Genomic DNA, 27,894 nt, shown 5'->3' on the forward strand with positions numbered 1-27,894 from the left:
AAGTTGCGCTGGCCGTGGTACTGAAAACACAATTTGAATCGCTCAGTGCCAAAAAAAAGTGATTAACTGCGATACAAACACATCACAACATTTTTGCACTGAAATAAAACAGTCAGAATCATTTTTTTTTCTCTCTCATTGTTGTGTATGGTAGAGAACCACAAGAAGACTAGTTTGAAAAGCACTCTTGGAGTGTAGCCTAATTACAGAGATAAGCTAAGAGACTACCCGAAGCGTGAATTTTCAGCACTTTTCCCGTGCGGGACTCCAGGTGAGTACTCTAGTTGCTCCGTCTTTAACAGCGTAGTTGCGGGTGCTTGGTCGGGTTTGGACAGGTGTTTTTTAGTCTGTCATTCTTTTGTGTGTCATGTTTCAGAAACTAAGGTGTAGAAAGCGTGCCGTCGTATTTGCGGATGTGAGCAAGACCATCGGCATATTTACGGAATATTAGCGGGTTTGGTTTCCAAAAGAATGCTTAATAGTGGTCGGCTTTGGTATGCTATTTTGTGTGGAATTTAAAAAGTTTGCAACTTTTAACATTCAATTGTGTATAGATCAAATTCAAACGTTTTTTCATCAACCACTTTCAGATGGTCAACAATTTGTAAATATTGGATTTGAATGTAGGGACTAGTGTGTTTGAGAAACCTACTTGAATTGACATCGCCTACAATAGACACGAGCCTATGCTACACATATGCTTGTTTTAATTATAGGAGGTTATAAGCTGCATTTCAGTGTTGCGGGTGTTGCTTTGGTTGCGAAATACAATATATATATTATTTAAATTTTATTTTTTCAATATAGATAGATTTATTTTTCTACAAAAGTTAAACTTGTACCACTGTGGTTTAGATATAGGAAGAAAGCTATACGATTTAATGACATTGTAGGTATTTATTATTTGAAGTCGTTTTTGTAAACCTAAACCAGTAAACCTGTGCAGTCTAATAGCTTATGTAAGTTTTCACAATTAGGCTATACCTGAAATTATTTCTGATAGTAGACCAAATAGGAAATAAATCACGTAAGTCTGCATACCTCTATTGCTTCAATGGCCCTCAATGAACAGTATGCATCACGCTCACGAAACAGTCTTGTAGGATACAATTTGATCATTGCGCATTGCTCACATTGCGCTTTGCTAGAATGGAAGCAAGTGTGCTGCAACAGTAAATCTATCACGGGTCTGGTGGGTTGAATTAGCGTGGCTTCCCGGCTTCCACATGACTTGTTTCACGGACATGCATATTGATCTTCCGGTAACGGAATGGCCAATTGGAAACGAAAAAAAATATTTGCTACCTGTCTTTTCAATGCAGGTTAAAATTGCGTTTGTGCATAGTGTGAACGTTCGGGGTTTCGATTTGGGTCAGCATAGCCTATTAATCAGTTCATTAACATGTAGTTCACAATTTATACTTAATTTGATATGGCAGACACATCTTGGTATGTTCTTTGATCAACATGCAATCAAAAATGCAACCGAAAGCTCAATCTTATCCGGTTTTGTTCTCCATGGCATTGAATTGCGCACGGAGACAGGGTGCGTTATGAACCGATTAGCGCACGTTGCCGCCAATAAATGGCACTGTCAGTCTGATATAATGAATGCCCATTCTCTTCTCATACAGTTGGCCAATTAGTCTTCAGATAATTACCGTCATAGTCATCAGCAGTAGCAGCACCCCGTAGCAGGATTGTACAGAGAAAGCTCCACGAGAAATTCCGCTCAACTGTCAAAATGAGGCAGCTAGTCAAAAAAGCGGAGGTCGATTAACTGCACATTTAACAACCAGTAGGCTATGAACGTTCTTTTCAAGAGCCGAGCTCCATCCGTCTATCTTCGGCAATATTTTATTTTAATAAACACTGGGTCAGGCGACACTTCTAGGATCTCATACAAATGTAATTTCACGCATGCTCTGGCTGAATTGTATTTTGTAAGTAACCACTAAGTAAGTGACACGAAATGTGTAATTTATAATTTTAAGAGATATGGCTATAGTTTTTTTCTGCGAGCTACAGATGATATTGTAACTTATTTTTAAAACTTGAGCACAGATTAAATCTCTCTCTCTTCTCTCGTTCTCTCTCTCTCTTCCTCTCTCTTTCCCTCCCTCTGTCTCTTTCTCTTTTTCTCCACCTCAGGTGCTGGCCGTCCCTCCTGCCTGTTCTGCATGGTCATGACCTGTCGCCACATCCCCTCCACAGCCCGACTCGCCCTACTGGTCCTGCTCACTGTCTCACCACAGCTGGCTGGAGCCGCTGCTGTGGGAGTGGAGAGGGTGGAGGGGGGGATGGAGGGTCTCACCCGGACACACCCCAAAGAGGACAACCTTAGTCCCCTCCACACGCCCCCCGGGCTCACCCTCCCCAGACCCCTCAGCACAGTTCCCCTGGAGCAGGACCGGGGCACCCCAACAGACATGGACCCTGCCCAGATGCTGGCCTCCGTTCTTCTGGAGGCCCTTGACCACCCTGGGGCTGCAGAGACACCGGGCAGGCCAGAGGAGGGAGACAGTGCAGAGGGTCAATGGCAAGAACCAGCCCACCTAGAAGCCAGGGGAAGTCAAGAGGGAAGGAGAGTAGGCAATGTGGAGGAGGAGAGATGGGGACTGGGGGAGGAGAGTGGTGTGTTGGACAGGAGGATGGAGAGGCTAAGGGCAGCCTTAGAGGCAGCGGCCCAAGGGGAGGAGTTGAGGGAGTGGGAGGAGGAGGAGGAGGAGGAGGAGAGGAAAAAGTCTCAGGAGGAGAGAGGCGGGCCAACGGAAGGTGAGGCGGGCCGCGACGGAGGCGGAAGCGAGGACGGTGGAGAACGAGAGGAAGAGGAGGAGGAGGAAAGAGAAGGACCGGAAAGATCCGGGACCGTCTCTGATGGAGCCGAGTCCTCGCTCCGGCGCAAAACGAGAGGCTACTTCCAGAACATTGACCTGGGTCTTCAAGACAACGAGATCTTACCTCCTCTGAAGGGCTACAAGGCATACAATACCCAGCTGGCACGAGCCGGCAAAAAACTCCACTGGCAGGAAGAGCAGGCGAGCAACCGGCCGATCCAGGGCAGCAACTTCATGGACGACTTTGAGAACGAGGGCGAGGAGGAGGTGGAGGAGGAGGTGGAGAGCCTCACCCGCGCCGAGGAGGAGGCGCGCGCCCGCGCCGACAAACAGGAGGTGCTGAGGCAGCAGGAGGAAGCGGAGCGCGCCCGCGAGGAGGAGCAGCGCTTGGCCGACATCGCCTCGGACATGCTGCTGCAGTACATGGGCAGGAAGCAGCAGGGGGCGCCCTACTTGGAGCCGCGCCAGAAGGCCAGCGTGGACGCCAACGGCAACGCGGCCGAGGACAAGCGCTCCGAAGAGGTGGCCACCGACGACGACGACGACCTGGACCAGCAGATGATCGACAGGCTGATCGAGATCAGCAGCAAGCTGCACCTGCCCGCCGACGACGTGGTGGAGATCATCAGCGACGTGGAGGAGAAGAAGAAGAAGAGGAAGGAGCTTCCGCCACCCGGCAAGCCCGTCGTGCCACGCTTCCGCCCCCTGGTGCCCCCTCCCCTGGCTGGACCCCCAATCTACCACTACACAGCCTCCAGCAACCCCAAGAAAGCCCCGTACAAAGCCAACAGGAAGTGGCAGAAGGACAAAAACAAGGCCAAGTCCTATAAGCAGGAGTACTGGTACAAGCCCCAGAAGCAGGTTGACTACTGGTACAAGCCCCAGAAACAGTTCCTGGCCTTCCCCTCCTACCCCTACTACCAGAAGCCATACCGAGCCTACTACCCAGTCTACTTTCCCTACCCCAAAGCCTCCGGCTACTATGACAAGACTTCCCTTCCCAGGGACCAGCAGCTGTTTGTCCCCCAGGACTACGGCTTCCAGCCCCCCAGGCGCAGGCACCGTGCCGGGGTTAATGCGAGGGGGCAGGGCTGGAGGCAGCAGCCACCTCCACGCCTGCCTGCCACCCCGTACATCTCTAACTACATACTCCCCCACCCACGGACCTACCAGCCCCTGCCTCCCCCCAAACCTCGCTCCCCCTCCGGGAGGGGCAGGCAGCCCCCCTTCTACTACCCCCCGGCGCCGGGAGACGACTACGAGGAGGATGGCCTGGAGCCCCAGCTGGACAGCGACGAAGAGCTGGAGAACTTTATTGAGAGGATCTACATGAAACGTAGAATGTACTAGAAAACACGCAGGGAAGAGTGACCAATGGGGAGTGCTGGGGTGGGGGTCAGGTGGAAGGATTCGCAAAAGTTGAGGGAAAGAAAGAACGGGAAGAGGTGTTTAAAGAGATTTACGGATGGAATGGGAAGGAAAGAGGAAAATGGTGAATAGATCGCTTTTTTTATTTTATTTTTGACCACATATGTACGTTTCAGTCAAGCAGAAGGGAGAGGGGGTTCCTCTAGGTAGCCATATTCAACCTCTCAGTTTACATTCTAAACCAGAACATGCAGCGCTGGTCTGTGTGCCTGTCTTCATTCAGGTCCTCCTCTGATGCTCCTGCATGTCTCAGAGTGTTGGGGTTTTCTAAAAAGAAAAATGAGAAAATTTGAAGAAAAAAAACATTTACCATTTACACCAACACACAGTCCATGAAAGATAAACAATGTGCCAATAACAAGAATTTAAGAGTTTACAGAATACATTTGGTCTCTTTCATTTGGTCATGGAACATCAGGCTGTGTACTGGGATTCTGACTGTAAAATGCATCATGAGTGACATCACCAACACAAGGTAAACAGTGGCACCGGTTTGAACGCAGCCCAAACTGCCAATCACCAAGGTCATGTGTATACCTGCACATATTTGTAATTTGAAAAGGTGCCAAATATATTCAATGCAGTCTTTCACTTCTCAGTCGAACGCACTGGAAGTTAGGATCAAAACTTCTATTGCCTTACAACAAACATTCACACTCCTATACGTACATACACATATTTGGCCCTTTCCTTATTTGTTATGTCATGGCATTCCCTTGCACATATCCTTTGGATCCTTTGGCTTCAGCCTCTCCAAGCACAAAAGAAAAAAAGATAGAACTTCCAACAGGTTGGGCAAAGGGCTATTAATCATTCATTGGGTGGGGTGGAGAGCTACGATGTGGACACTTGTCTGTTTGGCAAATGACTCATGCTTCGAGCTTTGTACCACCTTGCAGGCACCGTTGACCATTCAGGTCTACTGCATTTTTCTCCGTAACAGAAACTGCTGTTTCACTCATGCGACGACCATCTTGGCACGTTCTGCTTTTCACCCATCGACTCTTCGCTTCTCTTCCGTTTGAATTCTCTTTCCTTTTTTTTCCCCCCAAATTACTTGAAGTCTCTCTGTCTTTGCCATAAACAGCTTCTGTAAGCAAGCACTACTAATCAAACGTGAACCAGGAGGCCAACAAACACTTCAGTGTAAATGTTTTATTTATTTCCACACAAAAAAAGGACAGCCACAGAAGAGATGCTGTCTAAGGACAGGAGGGGGAAAAGATTGAGCTCAAAAAAGAAAAAAAGTTAAATCTGCACGTCTTTTCTACTTGCATCTAAAAAAAAGAAAAAAAAAATCTTTGGAGAAAAAATTAAAAACTCAGTCCAGAGAAATTCAGACGGTTGTTTCTCTGAATAAACTGTGATCCTAAAAAAAGAAGAAAACTCAAAGGACGAGGACTCTGATGTCCACCGTGAAGCCGTCTGTCTTGTAAAATGGAGAGTGTTGTTGTCGATGTCAACTTTGGGATTGTAAGCTGTACAGTGTGAAATAAATATGCCCGTGCAATGTGTAAATAACAGCATGATGATTACTAGTTTTGCTATTCAAGAGGAAAAAATAAAAGCAACTATTTTATTAAAGTTCAGTTTTTTATGCCTTTTTGGAGAAAGTTTGACCCACAGCAGTAGGCATGGCAGCATAAAGGAGGTGGAACAGAAGATTCTCAAGTCCCAAGTGAACAGGTAATGGTGGCTGTGGTGTACTGTCTGGCCATGCTTTGTTTCTTCATCTTTCCAGAAATTTCCGTTCCCGTTATAGCCAGGTCTGTGAACACCTCACAATAACACTTGAGAACCCAGCAACCTGGTTTAAAAAAAAATACAACTGAAAAGGTTCAACCAGGAAACAAGAAGGGTTCTTCTAGAATGAACCAGATTCACCCTTTCTCGGAGAAAACTTTTGAACAAAAAAGGCAGTTGTCTCTTTTATAGTCGTCATGGGTCACGATACGTCTTCAGGAGTAAGAGAAGGAGAAAGCAGCTTGTGGGACAGTCATGGTGAGAGCAGAAAACAAGAATGCTAGAAAAGAATGAAAGAATAACTGTAGTAATGGACAGGGGACATGTTGTGGGGACAAAGAGAGAGACATGCAGAGAGAACTAGGAAGAGAGGAAGAAAGGGAGAGACAGGAACTGCAGTGATTGATGAGTCACATGATTGGCGGATGAGTCATCCATACACTTTACTGAAGAGGACCTCACGCACACACACACACACACACACACACCAGTACACACACACCCCAGTACACACACACACAGTACACAGACAACCTCTTTCAGCTGTATAGCAATTTGGCTTCTGGCATTGAACATAATGATTGACTCATGTTAGAGTATGCCTTGATTGATTCTGTCAGCCAGCACAGACCAACCAATCAGCTAATAGGGTAGGGGGGGGGGAATGTGATGGACAGAGTTTGTCACATCTTTTTATTCATGAAACACCCAGCTGAGAGCAGGAGAGTAGAGTGCCTGGGGGACAAAGACTTGCACCCCAGTTCTGGATTTGGATCCTAATCATTCAAAGCACTCTGTACATTGGTGGTGCACATTTCTACACAGTCTGTAACCCCGTCTATTCAAAAGCTGTTGCTTAACCTGTGTAATCGACTTGACATGATACTTTCCTCACACGCGCAATATATATATTTATGTATTTACATACGCATGTGATTATATTGACAGATCTCGGCGGGGTAAGTGAGAAAAGGGGTGTCACGTCACATGTTCAAGTATTACAGTACATGACAGAAAAGTGGGCATCGTGAGCCTTCTATCCCCCAACTCAGCCTGTTTTTCCCTGCCTCCCTCCCTCTCTCCTTCCCTCCCTCCCTCTCTCAATATCTCTCTCCTCTTTCCATTTACCAACAACACCAACAGTTGGATACAGGTTGCCTTGTTTCGGGGGGGTTTCTCCCTTTCCGCTCCCTCGGCGCCATCGGTTTCTCCTTCTCCTCTTTCTCTCCGTCCTCCTTCCCCCCTCTCGTCCCCTCGCTCCGCTCGAACGCTCCTTCGCGCCCCCTCCCTCTCCCCCGTCTCCTCTCCCCTCGGCCCCCTCGTCTGCCTCTCCTTCTCTCCTCCCTCCCTCTCTCCGTTCCTTGTTTTGCATGCAAGCCCCGAGGGAGTGGGAATGGGTGAAAGGCAGTCTTGCCGCACCACTGTCACAAAAGACTGGTGAGTCATCTCCACTTATGTCCCCGCTCCCTCCCCCGAAACATAAAGACGACGCACACGCTTAAACCCCCCCCCCCCCCCCCCCTTACCTGCAAGGCCCTCACACAAACACACACATGCCTAACATACTGTACCACCATATACTTCGCCGTGCATTGTTCCTCGAGGTTGTTCCTCTCTGTAGATCCCAAACACACACACACACGTCCACACACACACTCTAATAGCCTTCTGCTGACGACAGAGGCAGAGATATCGAGATATAAAGACAGACGGATAATTGTAGTGAGTCAGACAGTATGGGTAAACACTGATGATGCTCTTGGCCATACACACACACCTACCATCATCTTAGCGCACAAAATTACCCCAACAAATATAATCTTTCAAAAATACACCCACAGAGATGTGCTCTGACCTGTAAGTGGAGTTCATTTGCTGATACCTCCCGTACCTCGACATTCTAAGTAGTAAGGATGACTCATCAAAGGAGCATGACATAAACAGTGGGACAGAAGTGAGAGAGATGCAGAAGAGGACACGAGCTGAAAGAAAGTGGACAGTGGCAGTGGTGTTTCATCATCTGAAATAGGTTTGGACCAATGGAATCGATGGAGATGATGTTAGTGTGTGAACACGTCTTCCTCCATAAGGAAAAAGGGATTGTTGTCATGCAACAGACCACTGCAAAAATAACTGTAGACTACCTACCTGACATGAAGGCTAAAAAGACCCATTGGGGCAATTCAATCTCCAATGATCTTTTAACATGATGGTAACAAATGACTTATTTGCTTCTAATAAGCAACGACAAAATAAATGACATATGTTCTGCTAGATTGGTGAGCAGACAAAGATGGATCATTGTTGAACTGCACAGTGTGTAGCTCGTTTCATTAAAAACATAAATCAACGAGGAGGACCTATTGTAAATACTCTGCCGCCATCTCGTGGCTGATTTCTGCAATGACACTGCAGTAAAAATAAACTCAACGGGCTCGTTCCTGTACCGCCCGCGGTACAAAAATGCTGCCCCCCCCTTCCTCAGTTACGACGCACTAAATTCTAACAAATATATTTTTTAGACGCTACACATGTTATACATCATTGGAAAGCTACGATTCTTGTGCTTGTAGATATGTAAACCATTTCAAGATCGAGTCACAACAACAAGTTTAGTCAACGTCTTTGTCCAGTCACCACTTTGGTGATGTTTACAAAGCCAAACGTCTCTACTTACCCTCAAAGGTTTGGTGTCGTCCAGGTATGCAACCAACACATCAAAACTTGATCTGCGTACATTCCCAAGGGTTCAAAGTATCTAACCATGTAAAGTAATTCTCCAAATACAATGTTTTACGTTCATGAATAGCCATTATCCTTTGTTTCATTATGCAAGTTAGCCGACGGAAGAAACAACTTGCTCAGATAAAAGTGCACATTCCTCCGGTTAGAAACGGAGAAAATACGATATGGAGGGATCAAAATGTCCGTTGAACCCTCCCCTTTTGATTGACACCTTGTTTGACCCAATAGGACCTTCCATGCCCCGTTGACAGCCCTCTAAAGCCAATTAGGTCTGTGCGTCCTGCCCCCCCCCCGCCCCCCCCCCCCCCCACACTCTTTCTAAACAAATTTCTCGAACTGGCTTCGACTGGCTCTGAAATGAGCTCGTTAGCCTTGTAGCTGAAAGCTAGCTGAAAATGCCAATACCTCATTTGTATGTGTCTGTGGAGCCGTCAAAATAAAAGTCGATTGCGCAATAGGGTTGAAAGAATCAGTTTTCTTTGTGCGCCAATCCTGGGAATCAGATAAAGCACTCCAATGTGTTCATGCTTCAATTTTTGTGTTTCAGTAATACTAATTAGGGATTTAGCTATTATATATGATAGTTCTAAGTACCACCTTTCATTAGAGATAACAATTATGAAAAATAATACCTTTTATCCTGAGTATTTGACCTTGGTTACAAAGGGTCATTTTGGAGTCTCCAAAAGGCCCTTTTAGAAAATGAATGGATGTACTCTTATAAAAACATGTGTCAAATATGAATATATTGTGGTATTATGTTTGACTTTTGATTTGAATTGGGTAAGGCTTCAACCTGTGGTCCAATTTAGTCTTCCAGCTAATACCTACCACCTCTAGGCCTCTTCAGGCCTCTGTTTTCAAAACAAAATCTAGACGGAAATAGAAATTTTCACTTTCCTTGTGTTCAAGCTTCTATTACTCAACACTAGTAGGACTGACAGGGGTCCTGACAACAGGGGACATAACTTCAGAGTGTCAGCTTTCAAAAGAGATCATTTACATGCATGTACTCCAAATGGTTCAAGAACAGCTTCCAATTTACTTTGGGTATGCTGTTTAGGCGTTTTCAGGCAAATTTAACAGGATTCTGAAGAGGTTAAGGTATGCTACGAGTTTTTAAGTAAAACTGTAAGTGTTGTCGCCTATAAACATGTCGTGTAGCTTGTTTAGCAACACAGACAGCTCAGTGCCAGCCAGAGGTGTTGTTTTGCATATGCGCAGTTATACCATGCATCTCCGTGGGATAATATTGTCTATACCTCTTGAGAAAATTACGTGCTGTAAAACCAGCGAGAAACATCAATCTAATTACAGCTAGCCAGCAACCTTTGTTCAAATAATGTATTTTCCCAGTCATTCATTATGTGCAATTTAATTTTGAACTTCACGTCTTCCTACCATGAGCGCACTTTTTGGCACCAGTTTTTTTTAACCTAACTTAGCTTTTGATCCCTCATTTACTCATCGGGGTGTTCATGAGATGTGCGTTTAGACAGGGTGGTCCTAAGTCTAACCGCCTACAAAGACACCACGACACCACTCGTGAAACCAAAAAAATGGGAATGCAGATGTTTTTCCAGACATGATTCTTCATATTTGGTACGTGTTAGAAGAGATCACCTTTTCCCGAGGTGCACTCTCACTCTGAAATTTCACCTGCGTCCCGCGTGCTGTTGTCCACGGGTGGCCGACCTTTACCCTCACAGGAGCCTTCAACCACTGATTGTTCAAAAGGTCATCTCTTTGACTCCATATAGGCCTACTACTGCAGCAGGAGAATTCAACCACTGACTAGAGGGAGAGGACAGTTTGTTGTCCCCTGCATACTGCTCCCCTGGGAGGCCTGTGCGGCTGGTGACAGGGTGTGCCAAGTCACGGGTGACATTGGAGCCCTCGTACGCTTGCTCTTTACAGCAAAGCTGCTTGTGAGCCATTCAGACACATCAAATATTAAAATGTCCGGAGTTTCCGTTTCGTACACAGGGAGAGAGGGAGGACAGTGAGAGGGGCAAAAAGGAGGGAGAGAGACTGAGGGTAAACAAAAGAGAAGCGCCCATAAGATAAAGAGAGAGAGAGAGAAGGAGAAAAGGCAATAACACAGGCACCCTGGGAGGGAGACGCAGGCGACAGGATGGAGGGAGAGAAGGAGGAAGAAGACGAGAGGTAAGAGAAGCCTGGACGATAATGTTGGTCCGGAGCCTTGCGTCTTGAGTGTGATTGGTTATTTAGTGGTTCTGTCTAATCAGCTGTAGATAGATAACCTTGTGGGGAGGTGGCTGTTTCTTGGATTAGTTCCTTACTGGGTGTGAGAGGAAAGGGGGAGGATGCATTGTGTGTGTGTGTGTGTTATTGCCCTGCCGTTCTGTCATCCTGTGTAGTGGCCAGACCGTAGCCCAGGCTAACATTCACACAGAGGAAGCAGAAGAACTAGAGGAGCAAACAGACCAGTCGGACCCCACAGCACAGACTGAGGCCGCTGAGCTCAGTCAGGTCAGACCCTACATTCTCCTCCTGAAGACCTGGCGCTGGGGTTGACACAATCCACACTTTAACTTGTCTCTGAATATCTTTCTCTCTCTCTCTCTCTCTCTCTCTCTCTCTCTCTCTCTCTCTCTCTCTCTCTCTCTCTCTCTCTCTCTCTCTCTTTCTATCAGTCAGAGGAGATTGAGACTGAGACTGCTACGGGGGGTGAGCGTGACAGTCTGGAACAACAGGACGTGTGTGTCGATGACGCAGAGATCCTACCTCTAGAGACTTCGCCACTAGAAACGTCACCACCAGAGACCCCAGCAGAGAATGACACTGAGAGGCTCTCGCAGTGCCTGTCCTCACCACCTGAGGGTGACACCACAGAGAGTCAAACAACAGTTCACCCCTCAACCATACAGGGTCAGTACCTTGGACTGATCAGTCTGTGAATACAGCCATCAATCTGTTGCTGTAGCGTGTATGTGTGTGTGTGTGTGTGTGTGTGCAGTAGATCCCTCTGCTCAGCCCTGTTGGTACTGCCTGAGGTCTCGCCCCACTGAGGAGAAAACTGAACCACAGGTACTAACGGTTCAAACACTAAACACAAACCTCAACTATTTTGTTGTTATTTCACCAAAATAACGATGTACTGAAACTCCTGTCATGTTCCTGTCACATTTCCTGTCACGCTGCTGTTCCGAGCCAATCATTCTTCACCGTGTTGTTTGGCAGCAGGAATCAGAGCCTGGATCTCCGACGCCCTCCGGTGGCCAGATGGTGAAGTACCAGACTGACCCCCGGCCTCACTTTGGTGTGGCCTGCTCCTCTCGCGCGCCCCCTCTCCCTCTGTGGGGCAGCGAGGGGCCACGCTGGGAACTGAGAGACCAGGAGCTGCCTGACCAGACACACACCTGCTCACACTGCCATCTAGGCTTACCACCTGACACACTTCTCTGGCACGAGGTACGCACACAAACACACACACGCACGCTTTGGACCCTGAGTAATGGAATTGAATGATATACTATTAGTCTACTTGCCTTGGGGAGAATGTCCCTGTACTTACTGTAAGTCGCTCTGGATAAGAGCGTCTGCTAAATGACGAAATGTAATGTAAATGTATATATTTTTGAAACACTGAATAATAATGAAATATTGTTTATGCCTGTAACTCTGCCTCTCTCTGCCTGTAGCCCTGCCACTGTTTTTGACCTTCTTTGTCTCTGGACCTTTCTCTGACTCTGCCTCTGTCTAGGCTAAGTGTCTGCTGTTTGATGGAGAGAAGAGCACAGAGAATAAATAGGGCGGAATCTGCCAGAAGACAAGCTATCTAAAGTGTCCATCTGTTTTCACTGTCTGTCTACTACAAACTCAGGAAATTCTACCCGACAGTATATGCTTTAATAATAAATGGTGTTATGTTGGACTCCAGAATGTCTAGACATGTTTTCGATCTTGTATTATACATGAACTATGCAAATCCTGTGTTGTATTACCACTGTGAAGTCAATAAATCATGTATCATCAAACCTCATATGTGTTTGTGATGTCACAGCTGGACTGTGATGTAACCATGGTTCAGTAACATTGAATGGCATGGAGACCAAATTCCTAGCAGTGCCCTGGTGACTTCCCTCTGACCTGGTGGGTTCCTACCCCACCCTGATGCCACACCCACACCATGGCACTGACTTCACATTCAGCTTGACTTAGCCTCTCGTCCTGTTGACCAATCTCTGTGTGATTCTAACCCTAACTTCCAATGTGACTAGTTCCCTCATGGTCTAGCCCCAGCCAAGCCCCCCAGCACAGTCAGAATACTCCAGCACCTGCTGCCCAGGACCAGGGAGAGCACTGGGGAAGACACTGTTCACTGGAAGTGAACCAAAGAATCCCACCTCTTTTGTGTTGTTGTTCAAGCAAAACCCATTTTCTATCCATTTTATGTTCCTGACAAAACACATTTGACCGAAGTCTCTAAATTAAGTAAACTCAGATCAGGTCAGAGGGGCAAGATGGATGAGGAGCTTGTTCCTGAGGGTGATGCCAATCGTGACGTAGACGAGGAGGAGGAGGATGAAGGGGTGGGTGTGGAAGACGAACCTCGGGAGGAGGAGGAGGAGGAGGAGGAGAGAGAGTACGATGAGAATGAGGAGGACGAGGACGAGGAGAATGAGGAGGACGAGGACGAGGAGAACGATGAGGACGATGAGGAGGAGGAGGATGAGGGGGTGGGGATGGTCGAGGAGCGTGGTGGTGAGGAGGAAGAGGGGGTGGGGATGATTGAGGAGCGTGGGGGTGAGGAGGAAGAGGATGAGGGGGTGGGGATGGTCGAGGAGCATAGGGGTGAGGAGGAAGAGGATGAGGGGATGGTTGAGGAGCGTGGGGGTGAGGAGGAGGAGAGAGAGGAGGACGATGAGAATGAGGAGGACGAGGATGAGGAGAACGATGAGGACGATGAGGAGGAGGAGGAGAGAGAGGAGGAAGACGAGGAGGAGGAGGACCAGGACGAAGAGCATGAGGAGGAGAGAGAGGAGGAAGACGAGGAGGAGGAGGACCAGGACGAAGAGCATGAGGAGAAGGAGGAAGAACCTGACAACAATGGCGGCACCGATGAGGATGACGATGAGGAAGAGGAGGATGATGAAGACGAGGAGATGGCGGTCCACGGCTGGGGCTTCCTGCCATCCGTGTGTTTGTGGCGGCTATTCTGGTGGCTCCGCGACCGGGACCGCATGTGCGCCAACCTGGTGTGTCGTCACTGGCACGCCGTGATGCATTCCCCCTCCCTCTGGCGTTTCCGACTCTTCCATCTCTCCGGCCGCCTGACCAGGTTCCGTAGGTCGGAGCCCTTGACCACCCTCACCTACGCACGCCACCTGGGGGGCTACCTGGAGACGCTGGAGGTGTGCGTGTCATCTCCTCACAGCTCAATGGTCGCCCGCCGACTGCAGTACACACTTCGCGGGCTGCTGGACGAGCTAACCAGGTCAGATAAGAAGTGTGTGTGTGTGTGTGTGTGTCCAGGGTAGAGAGAGAAGACAATGTCTGTGAATGATAAGTTAGTCGATTCACTCCTCGTGTGTGGTTCTCTCGCTCCAGGGCGGGCACTCGGCTACGGTCCCTGTCCCTGACGGGGCTGGAGCTGGACCGGACAGGCTGGCCTCGGGCTGTCCGGGGGTCCCTGGTACGCTGCCTGGCTCACTTCTTCCGGAGAGGGGCTTCCCAGCTGGGCTCTGTCAGCCTCAAGGGGGCCCGTACCTCGCTTCGACAGGTACATGTTAAAAAAAGAGTACATTTACTGCTATATTACTAGTTCTACGGGTTATGATTAACATCAGCACATGGAAAGTCCAGTACTTTCCACAGTACATACCACGTAATGTGTATTTGGTGGTATGTAAACACAAAAATATAGTACCTTGAAATACAGATGGTTTTATTCAATAGAAGCTAATTAGGAATCCCAGGTCATTGATGACTTGTTTTTATTGGTCCTCGCTCCACAACTTCCTTTTTCGTCCCTCTCTCTGCTCCAGGGAATGCAGCTGCTCTCTGCCCTGTCACACTCCCAGCAGCACCAGTACCTGCGCGGACGCCCCGGAATCTCCTCTCTGGACCTGGATGACTTCTTCTCAGGCCCCCTGCCTGTGCACCTCCACCCCAGCCTTCCCCTGGCCCTGCACAGCCTGAGAGGCCTAAGCAGCCTGGGCCTCAGTTACTCCTGCGTCTCCGACGAGCTGCTCCAGGCACTGGGGCAGAACGGCTGGGGCCACGGGCGGCGGGGCCGGGGGTACGGATGGGCGAGGGAGAGGGGCATCTTGCAGAGTCTGAGGCTGAGGTGCCATGTCAATGAGGCTCACTCACAGGTGGGGAGGCTGAAGGAGGGAAGGGTTGGAGGTCTTGAAGCTTATTCTGAGAAGGAACAGAAAAAAAACATTGAAAAACAATGTTGAAACCACCATGAAAACCTCTCTCTCTCTTTCTATCTCTTCCTTAATCATCTACCCGTTTACCCTTCCTCCCTGTGCCCAGGTGGTGTGTGACAGCTCGTGGGAGGGCTTGGTGGAGAGATGCCCAGGGCTGGAGGTCCAGCTACACGTGGAGCAGGTGGTCAACACTGACAGGCTGGGTAGGGTGCTCCTGCCCCAGGTCCCCCTCACCGACTACAGCATGACCTCCTGCTACTTCACTGAGTCGGACTGGAGCGCCAAGCCCGTCCTCTCAGAAATGCTGCCCCAGTACTGGGACAGGCTCCAGGTGACCGGGGGAGGGGGGCGCGACGGTGGTTTGGGAGAGGGGATGGAGGGTGGGGAGTGGGGGGAGGGAGAGAGGGTTGTTGGTGATGTGGGAAAGAGAACAGGGGATCAGAGGGAGATGGCTCGGGACAGGTGACAGGGTGAGGGATGAGAAGAGTGTGCTGTGTGCGTGTGTGTGTGTGTGGTTTGGGGGGGCAGGAAGGGGGGGACAGATGACAGAGAGGGAGGTGACACGAAGAGACAGAAAGGAGGGGATAGAGGGGGATGACAGGAGGGAGGGAGGGAGCAAATGGCGGAGGGAGGGAGCAAATGGCAGAGGGAGGGGGCAGATGGCAGAAGGAGGGGGCAGAGGGCAGAGGGAGGGGGCAGAGGGCAGAGGGAGAGGCAGGGAAAAGGAAGGGAGTAGACATGGTTGAGGAAGGGGGAAAAGACAGAGAACAGAGAAAAACATTGGTCTAATCCAGTGGTTCTCAACCCTGGTCCTCGGGGCTCACCTCATTCAAAAGAATGTTTGTTTTCAAGCTTCTACTGAGTTAGATAACGACTCAATCATTTGGATCAGGTGTGTTGGAGCAGGGAAACATCTCAAACATGCAGGACAGAGGTCCCTAAGGACCAGGGTTGAGAACCACTCCATTCGTGCATATGCAAATCAAAGACGACACTGCTCCCTGATTGAGACCAAGCCGGTGGCTTTAACCCGACCCCCTTCCCGACCTCTCGCCTGCCCCGGCCTTCTGCAGCATGTGACCTTGGACCTGAACAACTGCCACGAGTCACTAGACGAGGAGCTGTTGGAGCTGGTGGAGGTGTGCGTGTGCCTGCAACACCTGAAGGTGTGGGCCTTCTTGGAGATCAACACGGTGGAGCAGCTCCTGCAGGCCAGGCTGGAGAAGAGGACGTCCCTGAACACCCTGAAAGTACACATGCATGTGCACACACAGAAACACACACACTAGTATGATGAGGAGGAGGAGGAGGAGGATGATGATGATGGTGGTGGTGATGATGATGATGATGATAGTGGTGGTGGTGGTGATGAGGATGATGATGATGGTGGTGGTGATGATGATGGTGGTGATGATGATGATGATGATAGTGGTGGTGGTGGTGATGATGATGATGATGATGATAGTGGTGGTGGTGGTGATGAGGATGATGATGATGGTGGTGGTGATGATGATGGTGGTGATGATGATGATGAGTATGAGGATGATGAGGATGATGATGATGGTGGTGGTGATGAGGATGATGATAGTGGTGATGAGGAGGAGGAGGATGAGGATGATGATGATGATGATGATGATGATGATGATGATGATGATGATGATGATGATGATGATGATGATGATGATGATGATGATGATGATGATGATGATGATGATGATGATGACGATGATGATGACGACGACGACGATGTGGTCAAGGTGAGGATCTACTCCGTGTCGGACGACAACCAGGAGGAGGAGGAGGAGCTGGAGGAAGTGCTGTGCCGATACACACACCTGACAGCCGTGTTACACTTCTCTGCTAGCATCCACCCCATCATATAACCACACACACATACTCAATACCAACATGTATCATCAGAACAAAGAAACTCAATAAAGAGACTCCATTCCAAGCCAAGGCAGGGCTTGGGTTCACATGATCAAAGACCGTTTATGGGAATCTATTACAGTACTCAGGGGAAAGAGCTTATCTGCTACCTGTTCCAACTATCTGCTTCCACAGAAACAAGGGTTGTTGTAAAACAACTTTAAATGGATATCCCATAACTGCAGGGGCTCTGTTGTCTCTTGCACAGAGTTATTGTTAGCTCAGTAGTTTGCCCAGGCTGAGGTCCATGTGTCTTCTACTGTGTCTCGTGAGTGAGTGAGATGTGTATTAATAGTAATGTGTGTGTCTTGCTGCATGCTCTATGTTTAACATTCAGGCCCTAGCCATGCCATTCCACTAGTTTGACAGTGACACAAGCACACACACACACATATTTCACAAAGAAATGTGCGCATACACACATTCACGCTCCTCAAACTCACACGCTCCCTCGCGGTCCATAGACAGTGACCCAGTTCCTTTGTAGAGGGGGGTGAGGGGTGGGGGCAGGAGGGGGCAGGGGGGGGGGGGGGGCTTCACAGTGAGAGCCGTGTTGTAAGTAAAGGCATTTTCTGGCACAGAAGCAACATACAAGGAACAAACAAACCATTTATAAGTACATGAAGCAGTAATTTATTCATATTTCACATTGGCTAGGAGAAACTGGATTGCAGAAAATTTAATGTAGCCAACCTGCTTGTGTTGTTGATTGTGGAGGGTAAAACCAAGCATTAGATTAACCACTTTCATCAATAAGATATATTATATCATAAAGCACTACCTAATTTATACATTCTACAGCTTATGACCATACTATTAGCTTGACTTTGACCAATCAAATAAGTACATGACAGTGGCCCCAGATCACCAACACAGTCACGTCATTGGACGCCAGAGCTCATGAATATTTATAGGTCAGAACAGTGGAATAATTAGCCGTGTAGGCCAATGGCGTCGTCTGTAGCCTTCTGGTGGTTATAATATTCAAGAAGCTCAGCCCTGGCGAGAACCCCTTTAACAACGGGAGTGTTTCGTCCGTGTTGTTGAGGTTAACTATCTGGACTTTATTTGTCTGTCTTTGGACGATTTTGTTGAGCTAGCTATCTACATTTGTTATATTTATCAGCATCAGAGGAATTGATCTAGTGTGACTCATGTCGTCGCTACTAAAACCGTTTTCGGTAACGGACGGACCGTGTGAGACCAGTGGTCTAAGACAAGTATGCTCCACCGTTCCTGCGCCGCATCCCCAGTCTCTGACCTGCAATCCATCCCAGCATGTTGGTACCAGTACTCGAACTGTCGTTGCTGCATCGAGTTCTTCTCCGATCTACCAGTCGTACTCGGCCAGAAGGACGCTGGCGGCCGCTTCAATCGGAGGGAGAAAAATCACCCATCCTGGAAAAGCCATTCTTGCAGGTGAGTTTGCTGACACATTTCCAGCCTGCTATTCGATTCACTTTGCACTGCGGTGAACTGCATAATATCAATCTGTCGTTGCTTTCCTAGCTAGTGGAATTGGGTTGGGAAATTATGAACGCATTTATAAACAGTACAGCTATGCGCCTATCCCAAGGCCTGCAGCAACTATTAGTATACAGGCTATACAAAATAAACATTAAATCAACACGGAGTAGGCCTTGTAGTTGTTCTGTTTTCATTCTTCTAGCTTTCTGTATTTGGGAATTGTGAGTTTGTTCACATAATTGATTCATAAATGTAAAATTAGTTTTGCAATTCAAAAAAACAATCCACACTTTTTTCATTTTTAATAGTTATAATTTTCATCATGTCCTCCCACCTCAATAGAGAATAACTTTAGACTGGTAACAACATAGAACTTGCAGCATTTCTCTCACATGATAGTTCGATGAGTTGTTTTTATTTGTCATTTTAGGGGACCCCCCTCAAGGGGTTGCAAACTGATGAAGTGACAAAGGTCAAGTCTCTAAACCAGTAGTCTTCAACCCTGGTCCAGCAGATGTTTCCCTGCTCCAACACCTTATTCAAATGAATGGTTGTTATCAGGCTGCAGAGCTAAATAACAATCATTTATTTAAATCAGGTACGCTGGAGCAGGGAAACATCTAAAACATGCAAGACAGTGGGCCCTGGACCCAGGACCAGGGTTGAAGACCACAGCTCTTAAACACAAGCCTGTCTAACCCCATACTTTCTATCTCTTTCTCTCTTTCTCTCTCTCTCTCTCTCTCTCTCTCTCTTCTCTCTCTCTCTCTCTCTCTCTCTCTCTCTCTCTCACTCTATGCAGGTGGTATTGCGGGGGGTATAGAGATTTGCATCACCTTTCCTACAGAATATGTCAAGACCCAGTTACAGCTGGATGAGAGGGCTAATCCACCACGATACAGAGGCATAGGTACAAAGTATTTTATGTGTGTGTGTGTGTGTGTTTTTGACCTCCAGTCTCTCATTCTGTTCAAGGTGCAATAGGAAGTCACTCAGTGTGTGTGTGTCTGTGTGCGTTGTAAACAGGAGACTGTGTGAAACTGACAGTGCAGGACCATGGTCTTAGAGGTCTGTATCGTGGCCTCAGCTCCCTGCTCTACGGATCCATCCCCAAGTCTGCAGTAAGGTACGGCAAACACACACACACACACTCCGATGCTCTAATCTTTTAGACTCGCGTTATCCTCCTGCTCACCCTTCTCTCTCTCTCTCTCTCTCTCTCTCTCTCTCTCTCTCTCTCTCTCTCTCTCTCTCTCTCTCTCTCTCTCTCTCTCTCTCTCTCTCTCTCTCTCTCTCTCTCTCTCTCTCTCTCTCTCTCTCTCTTTCTCTCTCTCTTGCTTTCTCTCGCTCTCCCTCTCTCTCTCTCCCAGGTTTGGGACGTTTGAAGTGCTTGCCAACCCCATGCGGGATGCCACCGGTCGCCTAGACAACACGCGGAGCCTCTGGTGTGGTTTGGGGGCTGGGATAGCCGAGGCCATCATCGTAGTTTGTCCAATGGAAACCCTCAAGGTGGGCGGGGTTCCGAGTCACTGCAGGCGCAGTTTAAACTGAGGTGAGGATTTCGTGTAAATGGATTTACACCATGGCTCTTCACCCCTCCTTTTTCAGGTGAAGATGATCCATGACCAGTGTTCCCTCCAGCCGCGCTACCGAGGGTTTTTCCATGGTGTCAGAGAGATCATCAGAGACCAGGGTAAGACCGACCGACAGACAGACACAGACAGACAGACAGACAGATACAGACAGACAGACAGACTGCCCTGACAGTCTCCAACACTGCTTCCATTGTCAACTTGTGGCAGGCAGAAATAAATAAAATCTTATCTAAAGAATTGCGAGGATGATGTTGAAGTTGTCTGTACAGTGCTATAAGGGTGTGTATCGTGCCGCTGAATTTATCATGTGTGTGTGCAGGTGTGCGGGGAACCTATCAGGGTCTGACTGCCACTGTGCTGAAACAGGGATCCAATCAAGCCATCCGATTCTACGTGATGAACTCTCTGCGCAACTGGTACAAAGGTGAGAGGCCAACTCGCTTAAAACAAGCCTTTTGGTTGGCTGATGGAGACCTAAGCCAAACAGAACAGCATCCTATAGTAAGAAAACATTGTATCATTCTGACCCTATGGTTTGGTCTCCTAGGTGATGACCCCCATTGTGAGATGCACCCCATCGTCACGGCGATGTTTGGAGCGACTGCAGGGGCTGCCAGTGTGTTTGGGAACACCCCTCTGGATGTGGTCAAGACCAGGATGCAGGTGTGTGACACACACACACAACCTGTGTAAACTGTTAGTACAAGTAATACTTTCAAATACTATGTGTGTTAAATAAGTGTATGTGCATGTGCGTGTTGTAGGGATTAGAGGCTCATCGCTACACAAGCACGGTGGACTGTGCTTTTAAGATTCTGAAGAACGAGGGACCACAGGCGTGAGTACCTCCAGAAGCCTCAGATTAACCATCTGGAACAGCCACAGGATTCTCCTTTCTGGTCCCATAAACATCTCCCCCCTCTCTCTCTCTCTCTCTCTCTCTCTCTCTTTTTCTCTCTCTCTCTCTCTAGGTTCTACAAGGGCACAGTTCCCAGACTGGGCCGGGTGTGTTTGGATGTGGCCATAGTCTTCGTTCTCTACGAGGAAGTGGTCAAACTGCTCAACAACGCCTGGAAGACCGAATGAACCAATCAGGGCGCAGCAGAGTGGAGAGTAGGCGGGTAGGAGCAGACAGACGACCAATCCCAGAGCGGCCCCTAACCCCCTGACCCAATATCTGAATGAGATGAGATACAGTAAGATGAGTCACAATTTAGCTTCATATGGCCTGTCTAGATTATAGAGCTGGCACCATGGACATACATTCCCTGTTCATTTCAATGATTGGCTCTGTGTGCAGCCGACCATCTGATACTGTCAGATAGAGCCCAGGTCTTCCTTCGATCGGGATTGGTTGTCTCTCTCGGCTCTAAACAGGTGTGGACCAACCCCCCCCCCCCCTCCCCCCTGGTTCCAGCTAACCTCTCACCTCTCAGCCTACAGTAGACTGAATATAGTATGGGGAACCAAATGGCTTGACCAAGGGGCACTTCAAAGATCAGCGTGGGGGTGGGGGATCTGTGCACACTCGTGCCCCTGAACAAACGTGGGTGGGTGGAGGGAGGGATAGAGGAAAGATCTAGAAGACGGTGAGGGGAAACTGGTGGGGTGGAAGAGAGAGGTTAGCCTAGGCCGTGTCCAACGCACAACGACATCAGAAATGTGTCTGTTCATCAAGCTTTCCATGGGCCTCTTCACTGGAGGTGAGCAACTTCTCTGTCAAACCATGCAAGTGTCTTCTGATTCACCCCGCTCTTACACAGAACATTCTAGCAAAACGAAAGAGACATTACCTGCAGCTGCTCAGCAAACGTCAATCTGGATTAGAGTTTTATCGGGCACAGATTAATCCTAGTGTGAAAACGAAGAATCCATATATAGCATATTTCCAAAACTGCTTAATCTGTATTGTAGATATAATCTACCTTTTCATTGCTCTTCAGTTTTATGGATCTTTAAAGGATTTCTTGTATTCACACACACGGCTGTTTGTGCACATGTACCTGGTGTGTTAATTGCCATGTAGCTTGGGTGAGAGGGTCACTTCTCATGTAATGCATGTTTGGGGAAAAAACTGCATAACCCTAGCATAATGTAGCTAAACAACATCCATCTTTTCCCAGGTTGTCTTGGTAATGCACTTAAAGTTACTGTTCATTGCAGGGTTAGGGGTCAATTCTGTTTACATTAGCCAAGTCAGCAATTTTGTCTGAATTTAATGGTCTAAAATATCATTTATTGAAATGATTGCAACAGAATTGATTCCAATCCGGGTTTAATGTATTACTGCTGTCACTATAAACTGTGGTGTCTTTTCTGCATATGTCATGTCTGTGGATGTAGGACAGCAGAATTGGGCCAGAGGTCTAATGAATCACATTTGTTGGAGTTTACACTTAAGGGACGGTTCCAGTGGACCAGGTGCACCAAATCAATGTCACCTCTATGTACCAGGCTGTTTAGGAAGGACTTAGAGAATCAGGCTGTATGTTCTGTAGCACCTGGTTTGTGCTAAGTGACCTGCTGTAGCGTTGCTATACTGTACCTAGCGAGCAATCTGGTCTGCTGCAGCTTTCCTAAACACCCTCCAGTAAAGTGAGACAACTGTTATTTTCCTTCTTGAAATAGATCTTTTGTGATGTGACATTTCAAGCTAACCCATCAAAACAATCTATTTGTAATCTAAAAGCTTTACATATAGCACAGAGGCTTGCTTGATATCGTTGAGTGAGTCCAGGGTAAAGTATGAGGCGCTACTGTACTTCTGGCAATAGATGTTCCAGCGTTAGCCTAACTGCTGTGGATAGGTTTGGTCCAAAGACAAGCCCCTCAGCCCAGGTCCTCTGTACAACATACCTTCAAGTTTCCCTGCCCAACCCCAGTCACCAGAAGATATCTCCCATGCTAAAACAACCCTGACAGTCCACAGATTCAATTCATATTAAAGTTCACATACTGAGGGCACTAAGAGAATACTTGTCTTATACTGTACTTTGTCTTTTTTTAACTAATGCACAATTTCCAATTGTTGATTGATGGATTTAAATGTTTTTACATGTTTTTATATAAATATGTCTGCACTGTCTGGTCACAAAAAATTCGAGTGAATATAATCCAATAATACATTTAGTTGGTCATTTACTTGATCTGGATTCGTACAAATATCTCCCCACTAAGGTCATAGCTGGGCCAACAGACTGTGACAGATCAAACATCTAATCAAAGCCCAGGATAGTTGACTGACCCCCATCAAGTGGATTGCGACATGCAGGCTTGAGCTCAATAGATCAGATTAACATAACACAAAACTGCTATTCATCTGCTTCTAAATAAACTTGTAACTAAATATTTTTGCATAGTTGTCTGGTGTTCATCTAGTCTCTCTGTCATTGGGCAGTATGTCTAGAATGAGTGAGGAAATACACTAGTCCTACATAATTAGATTATACCCCTCCATCCACAACAGCATATTTATCAAGGTGAACTATATAATAATCTTTGGTTTTCACAATGATCTCACACAAATGCCAGAAATATATAGTATATTTGAAGGTATAACTTTATTAATGACATAGCAAGAAGCCAACATTACAGAGGGATAAGAGATATACAATATTAACTTTGCAATAGCATTGTATTGTACAGGTAAGGCTAACAGAGCAGAGTGTATCCTGGGTAAATAGGTACCTAGATTCTAAAGTCCAGTCAGGAGGAAGCAGACCATGGCTTAAGTCACTGTGGGTTTGGAGGGAAGGAGAGGAGATTAAGACCTGAGAGAGCAGGTCAGTGTCAGCTGCATTAGCCCCTCCACCTGCTGTCCTGTCTGCTGTATGCTAAGACCAAGCACAAGGAGGGCACACACATGCTGCTCTTATTTGGATTAGCTCGTGGCTGACCTGTACAGCAGGCCAGACATCCCTCCTCTCCTGCTTCTGTTGAAAGCTTCTGTCTCTTTTTGCTGGTTCTCCTTCCTGACCTCCTTCCTCACCCTATTTCCGGCCTTCCCCCCCCCCCTTTCTTTTCTTTCATACTGTCGTTCCCTCCTTCCTTTCATTCGGTCCACCCCTCCATCTCTCTCCTTCCTCCTATCCATTCACCTTTCCATCCTTCTATCCCTCCTTTATCCCTTCCTTCCTCCACTGTCTCGTGCCCCATGACCTACAGCCCTCTGACGTATGGTCTTCGTTGACAAACGCTGCACTGTGGGCCAGTGGGGGATTAGGTCAAGTCTTCGTCTCCCGGCTCCGCCCACGGTGAGGAGTGCGAGCAGGCTGACCTTCTGACGTCGGCAAGGCACGCGATTGGTCGGTTGGCTGGTGCAAAGTCACGGTAGAAGGGCCTGGGAACAGGGTTACCTTCTCCATCTGGAACACACACACACCACATAAGACTCAGAAAAGTGTGTGTGTGTGAGTGAGTGAATGAGAGGTTGAAACGGGAGGTCGTACTCACATCCTCAGACATTTGTCCTTCCCTCCGCTGGCTACTCTCTGTCCATCAGGACTCCAGTCCACAGCAAACACCTGCAGGAGGAACAACATGACGAGGAGGTCACCTCTTTACATCCCCCCTGCCTCTCAAACCTCTTCGTGACTTCTTAAGACTACACCCCCCCCCCCATCACCACTTTCACCTTCAACTCTCCACCATTCATCCACCTCCCTCTCTGTCTGTCTGTCTCACCTCGTCGGCGTGTCCGGGCAGGTCCATGTTCAGCTTGCCCGTCTTGACGTCCCACACCTTCAGCGTGCTGTCACTGCTGCCGCTCACCAGCAGCCTGCTGTCTGCCGACCACGCCACCTGGTACACGGACCCCACGTGGCCTCGCAAGGACAGCAGGTACCTACACACACACACACACACACACACACACACAGAGAGTTAGCGACACCCACCCAGTAGGCAACAGCAGCAAATAAACAACTAAACCAGCCAATGACGCTTCTCTAGTCCAGACTGACTGTGCTAGGCCCGGTCCTAGTCCTAGTCCTGGGTCCTTACTTGCCCGTGCGGCCGTCCCAGACCTTGATGGACTTGTCGAAGGAGGCCGAGGCGACGAGGCGGGTGTCCGGGGAGAAGAGCACCTCGTTGACCAGGGCGCTGTGGCCCGTCATCCTCGCCAGGGGCTTCTTGTCCTCTGCTGGGTTCCACAGGAACATGGTGAAGTCATCGGAACCCGACACCAGGCGCTCTGGGGTCGAGCCCTAGTGCGCACACACACACACAGTGGTCAGGGTGTGCTAAACCATGCTAATCCGGCCAGCAGTTAACACACATGTGCACATGCATAGCAGCCAAACACACTTACCCTGACTTTGTTGTACCTCTGCAAGGCTCTTTCCTTCAGTTCCTCCACTGGGAAGATGAAAGAAATAAGAAGAAATTTGATGAATAGACATTTTCCACCGGCACCTGTATACCCTCCTACAGACTAGTTAGCTTATGGTCTGAGGTCAGAAGATGACCGAGCGAGATACAGAGACGGAGGAAATGGAGAGAGAGAGACTCACGTGATCCAGAGAGGTCCTGAGGGTTGACTGTGGCCGTAGCAGGTTCGAAAGCCCCGGTGCGGAGCACGTAGTCCGTACTGAGGGCCAGGGTGTTCACCCAGTGGGCGTGGCCCTGGAGCGTCCTGCACTGGACACCCTGCACACACACAGCAACCAATCAACCAATCAGTCTACTGGATACAAATACACATAGATAAATGATACTATCACGTGAAATGGATACCTCAAGTATGCAGGTAACCGCAGGTATTTACACACACACACACACTTACATCTTTGGCCCTCCAGACTTTGACAGTCCTGTCCTGGGAGGAGGTGTAGAGGAGTCCGTCTCCGCCCCACTTCACGCAGGTGACAGACTGGGTGTGGCCCGTCAGGATCTTCTCACAGCGGCCCAGCACCGCGTCCCACACGCGCACAGACCCGTCCTTGGAACTACTGGCCAGGTACCGACACTCGGGGTTACTGCCGAGACGAGGAGGAAGGTCGGTGTGCATTTAGGAACATTTGTGGGGGGACATTTTTTTTGGGTGTGTCTGCGGGTCGTGTATAAAACACCGCTTGAGCCGGAGAGATGGTGGATTCATGTTATCGACTATTAATATCGTTATGTTGCGAGTATGAGATAGGCGGGAGTGTTGTAGAGGCAGGAAGGGCATCTACTCACAGGTGCAGTGGCTCCCAGCAGAGCCAGGTGATCCACTTGGTGTGTCCTGTCAGTGTCTTCCCAATCTGCTGCCCAGAGACCGGATCCCACACGCAGATCTACAGAGACATGCATATTGTAACACACAGTGATCATGTATGACCACACCGTGTGTGTGTGTGTGTGTGTGTGTGTGTATGTACACCCCACCTGGCTGTTCTTGCAACCCGAGGCAAGCTTTTTTCCATCAGGTGACCAGGCGATGGTCAGAACCCAGTGGGTGTGGCCTAGAAGAGCAGAGGACATACTGATTAGCCGAGAAGAAAATACACGTTTTGTACACAACTCTCTGGACAGCAGCACATCACTATAGATGCTTTCATTGGATAAGAGTCACTCGTGCAGACCTCTGGCGGTATGGTGGGGTGTCTCGGTGGTCAAGTCCCAGAAACGCACCGTGGTGTCCCCAGATCCACTGGCCAAGTACCTGACAGAGGGAAAACGAGAGAGATATCAACAATCATGGACTGGCCCAGGAGTATGTATTCCTGAGTATGTGTACACACACTCTGAACGGGCACCTGGTACTCACTTGCCAGTGGGGCTGAATGAGGTGGATATGACTGCCTCTGTGTGTCCTTGTAGAGAGCTTGTACAGCGGGCCACAGCGCGGACCCTGAACACGGCCTGGGGTTGGTACACCACGGGCAGAACTTGTTCCGTCTCGGCCCCCAGAGCATTCACACACACTCCCAGACTAGACACGACCTCTGCTTCCCCGCGTACGAAGAAAGCCAACGGGACGGGCTCCTCCTGTTGCAGAACACAGTCGCTTTTCATAAGAACCCTAACTGGCTAATGTTTAAAAACTCCGCCTTTAGACTGCAGGTCCTGAAGACCTGATAGATAACAACAAGACCGATTTTCCCATTTGAACCGTTGTTTACCTTCTGAAGCAGTGCATTGCAGACCAGCTGTAGTTTGTCCGGTGTGATGTCCAGTGGAACGTCAAAGGGAGATCCCAGTGCCTCCCCAGCCTCATCCTGAAACTGGATCAGCAGCCGTTCCACGTCTCCGGTTGTCATGATTTCACATAGAAGGTTCCCAACTAACACCTAAATGGATAGCTGGCTAAACCTAGCTCGCTAAAGGAAAGGAAGTTTACAGGATGTTAAAAGGAATAGCCTACTCCGTGTGTTTATTTAGCCACCTACTGCTAGCTGGTTAGCTACTAGCTAGCTAGTTAGAAAGATAGCAAGAAAGACCCCTAACCGTACTACCACCTGCGTTCGCAAACTCAAAGGAAATCACTAACGGATGTCTTACGCCCGCAAACGCTTGGTGGGTATACATTGTCAATAAGTATTTCTAACAGTTTAGCAAAAACGTCCAAACATGTAAACCAAACTTACACACGTGTGTACCAGTGGCTGCGCAATAGGAAGTACGTCATCAAACAGCGACTTTTCCACAAACCTTGCCTACATGACTAGTGACCCCTGGTGTTATTTTGCTTAATTGCTTAATTAAACTGCGTATCTTGTATGGAGGTCAATGTTGTAGATCGGCACCATTAGCGCAGATTGTGAACCC

The 27,894-nt window shown here is 48.3% G+C and overlaps 3 protein-coding genes across 3 annotated transcripts; 2 read left to right on the forward strand and 1 right to left on the reverse strand.

Moving 5' to 3' along the window:
• Positions 1 to 13,240: 13,240 nt before the first annotated feature.
• Positions 13,241 to 17,037, forward strand: LOC136938876 (F-box only protein 39-like). The gene is made up of 6 exons (XM_067231791.1): positions 13,241 to 14,214; positions 14,328 to 14,499; positions 14,765 to 15,094; positions 15,261 to 15,485; positions 16,228 to 16,404; positions 16,912 to 17,037. Exons 1-6 carry the CDS (start codon positions 13,241 to 13,243, stop codon positions 17,035 to 17,037), a joined length of 2,004 nt encoding a protein of 667 aa, XP_067087892.1.
• Positions 17,038 to 18,201: 1,164 nt separating this feature from the next.
• LOC136938883 (tricarboxylate transport protein A, mitochondrial-like) lies at positions 18,202 to 21,492 on the forward strand. The gene is made up of 9 exons (XM_067231797.1): positions 18,202 to 18,502; positions 19,353 to 19,460; positions 19,577 to 19,676; positions 19,921 to 20,059; positions 20,159 to 20,243; positions 20,465 to 20,569; positions 20,693 to 20,808; positions 20,910 to 20,983; positions 21,117 to 21,492. The coding sequence occupies exons 1-9, from the start codon at positions 18,238 to 18,240 to the stop codon at positions 21,229 to 21,231; spliced, it is 1,107 nt and encodes a 368-aa protein (XP_067087898.1). The 5' UTR covers positions 18,202 to 18,237; the 3' UTR covers positions 21,232 to 21,492.
• Positions 21,493 to 23,679: 2,187 nt separating this feature from the next.
• LOC136938884 (notchless protein homolog 1-like) lies at positions 23,680 to 27,730 on the reverse strand. The gene is made up of 13 exons (XM_067231798.1): positions 27,714 to 27,730; positions 27,249 to 27,446; positions 26,894 to 27,114; positions 26,709 to 26,788; positions 26,512 to 26,588; positions 26,323 to 26,420; positions 25,928 to 26,120; positions 25,656 to 25,791; positions 25,454 to 25,500; positions 25,147 to 25,349; positions 24,829 to 24,988; positions 24,598 to 24,668; positions 23,680 to 24,509 (listed from the first exon to the last, which is right to left on the reverse strand). The coding sequence occupies exons 2-13, from the start codon at positions 27,384 to 27,386 to the stop codon at positions 24,497 to 24,499; spliced, it is 1,437 nt and encodes a 478-aa protein (XP_067087899.1). The 5' UTR covers positions 27,387 to 27,446; positions 27,714 to 27,730; the 3' UTR covers positions 23,680 to 24,496.
• Between the last annotated feature and the right edge of the window lie 164 nt (positions 27,731 to 27,894).

The sequence above is a fragment of the Osmerus mordax genome, assembly GCF_038355195.1.
Source record: "Osmerus mordax isolate fOsmMor3 chromosome 19 unlocalized genomic scaffold, fOsmMor3.pri SUPER_19_unloc_4, whole genome shotgun sequence".
Classification (NCBI taxonomy): Eukaryota; Metazoa; Chordata; class Actinopteri; order Osmeriformes; family Osmeridae; genus Osmerus; species Osmerus mordax.

Excerpts from the sequence above, each read along its gene's own strand:
- LOC136938876 (XM_067231791.1), top strand. The coding sequence starts at position 13,241 with ATGGATGAGGAGCTTGTTCCTGAGGGTGATGCCAATCGTGACGTAGAC. Across the intron at positions 14,215-14,327 it reads CTGCTGGACGAGCTAACCAG|GGCGGGCACTCGGCTACGGT; the intron begins GTCAGATAAGAA and ends CTCTCGCTCCAG. Across the intron at positions 15,486-16,227 it reads AGTACTGGGACAGGCTCCAG|CATGTGACCTTGGACCTGAA; the intron begins GTGACCGGGGGA and ends GGCCTTCTGCAG.
- LOC136938883 (XM_067231797.1), top strand. The coding sequence starts at position 18,238 with ATGTCGTCGCTACTAAAACCGTTTTCGGTAACGGACGGACCGTGTGAG. Across the intron at positions 19,677-19,920 it reads ATCCCCAAGTCTGCAGTAAG|GTTTGGGACGTTTGAAGTGC; the intron begins GTACGGCAAACA and ends TCTCTCTCCCAG. Across the intron at positions 20,984-21,116 it reads AAGAACGAGGGACCACAGGC|GTTCTACAAGGGCACAGTTC; the intron begins GTGAGTACCTCC and ends CTCTCTCTCTAG.
- LOC136938884 (XM_067231798.1), bottom strand. The coding sequence starts at position 27,386 with ATGACAACCGGAGACGTGGAACGGCTGCTGATCCAGTTTCAGGATGAG. Across the intron at positions 27,115-27,248 it reads GCAATGCACTGCTTCAGAAG|GAGGAGCCCGTCCCGTTGGC; the intron begins GTAAACAACGGT and ends GTTCTGCAACAG. Across the intron at positions 26,789-26,893 it reads TCATTCAGCCCCACTGGCAA|GTACTTGGCCAGTGGATCTG; the intron begins GTGAGTACCAGG and ends TCCCTCTGTCAG.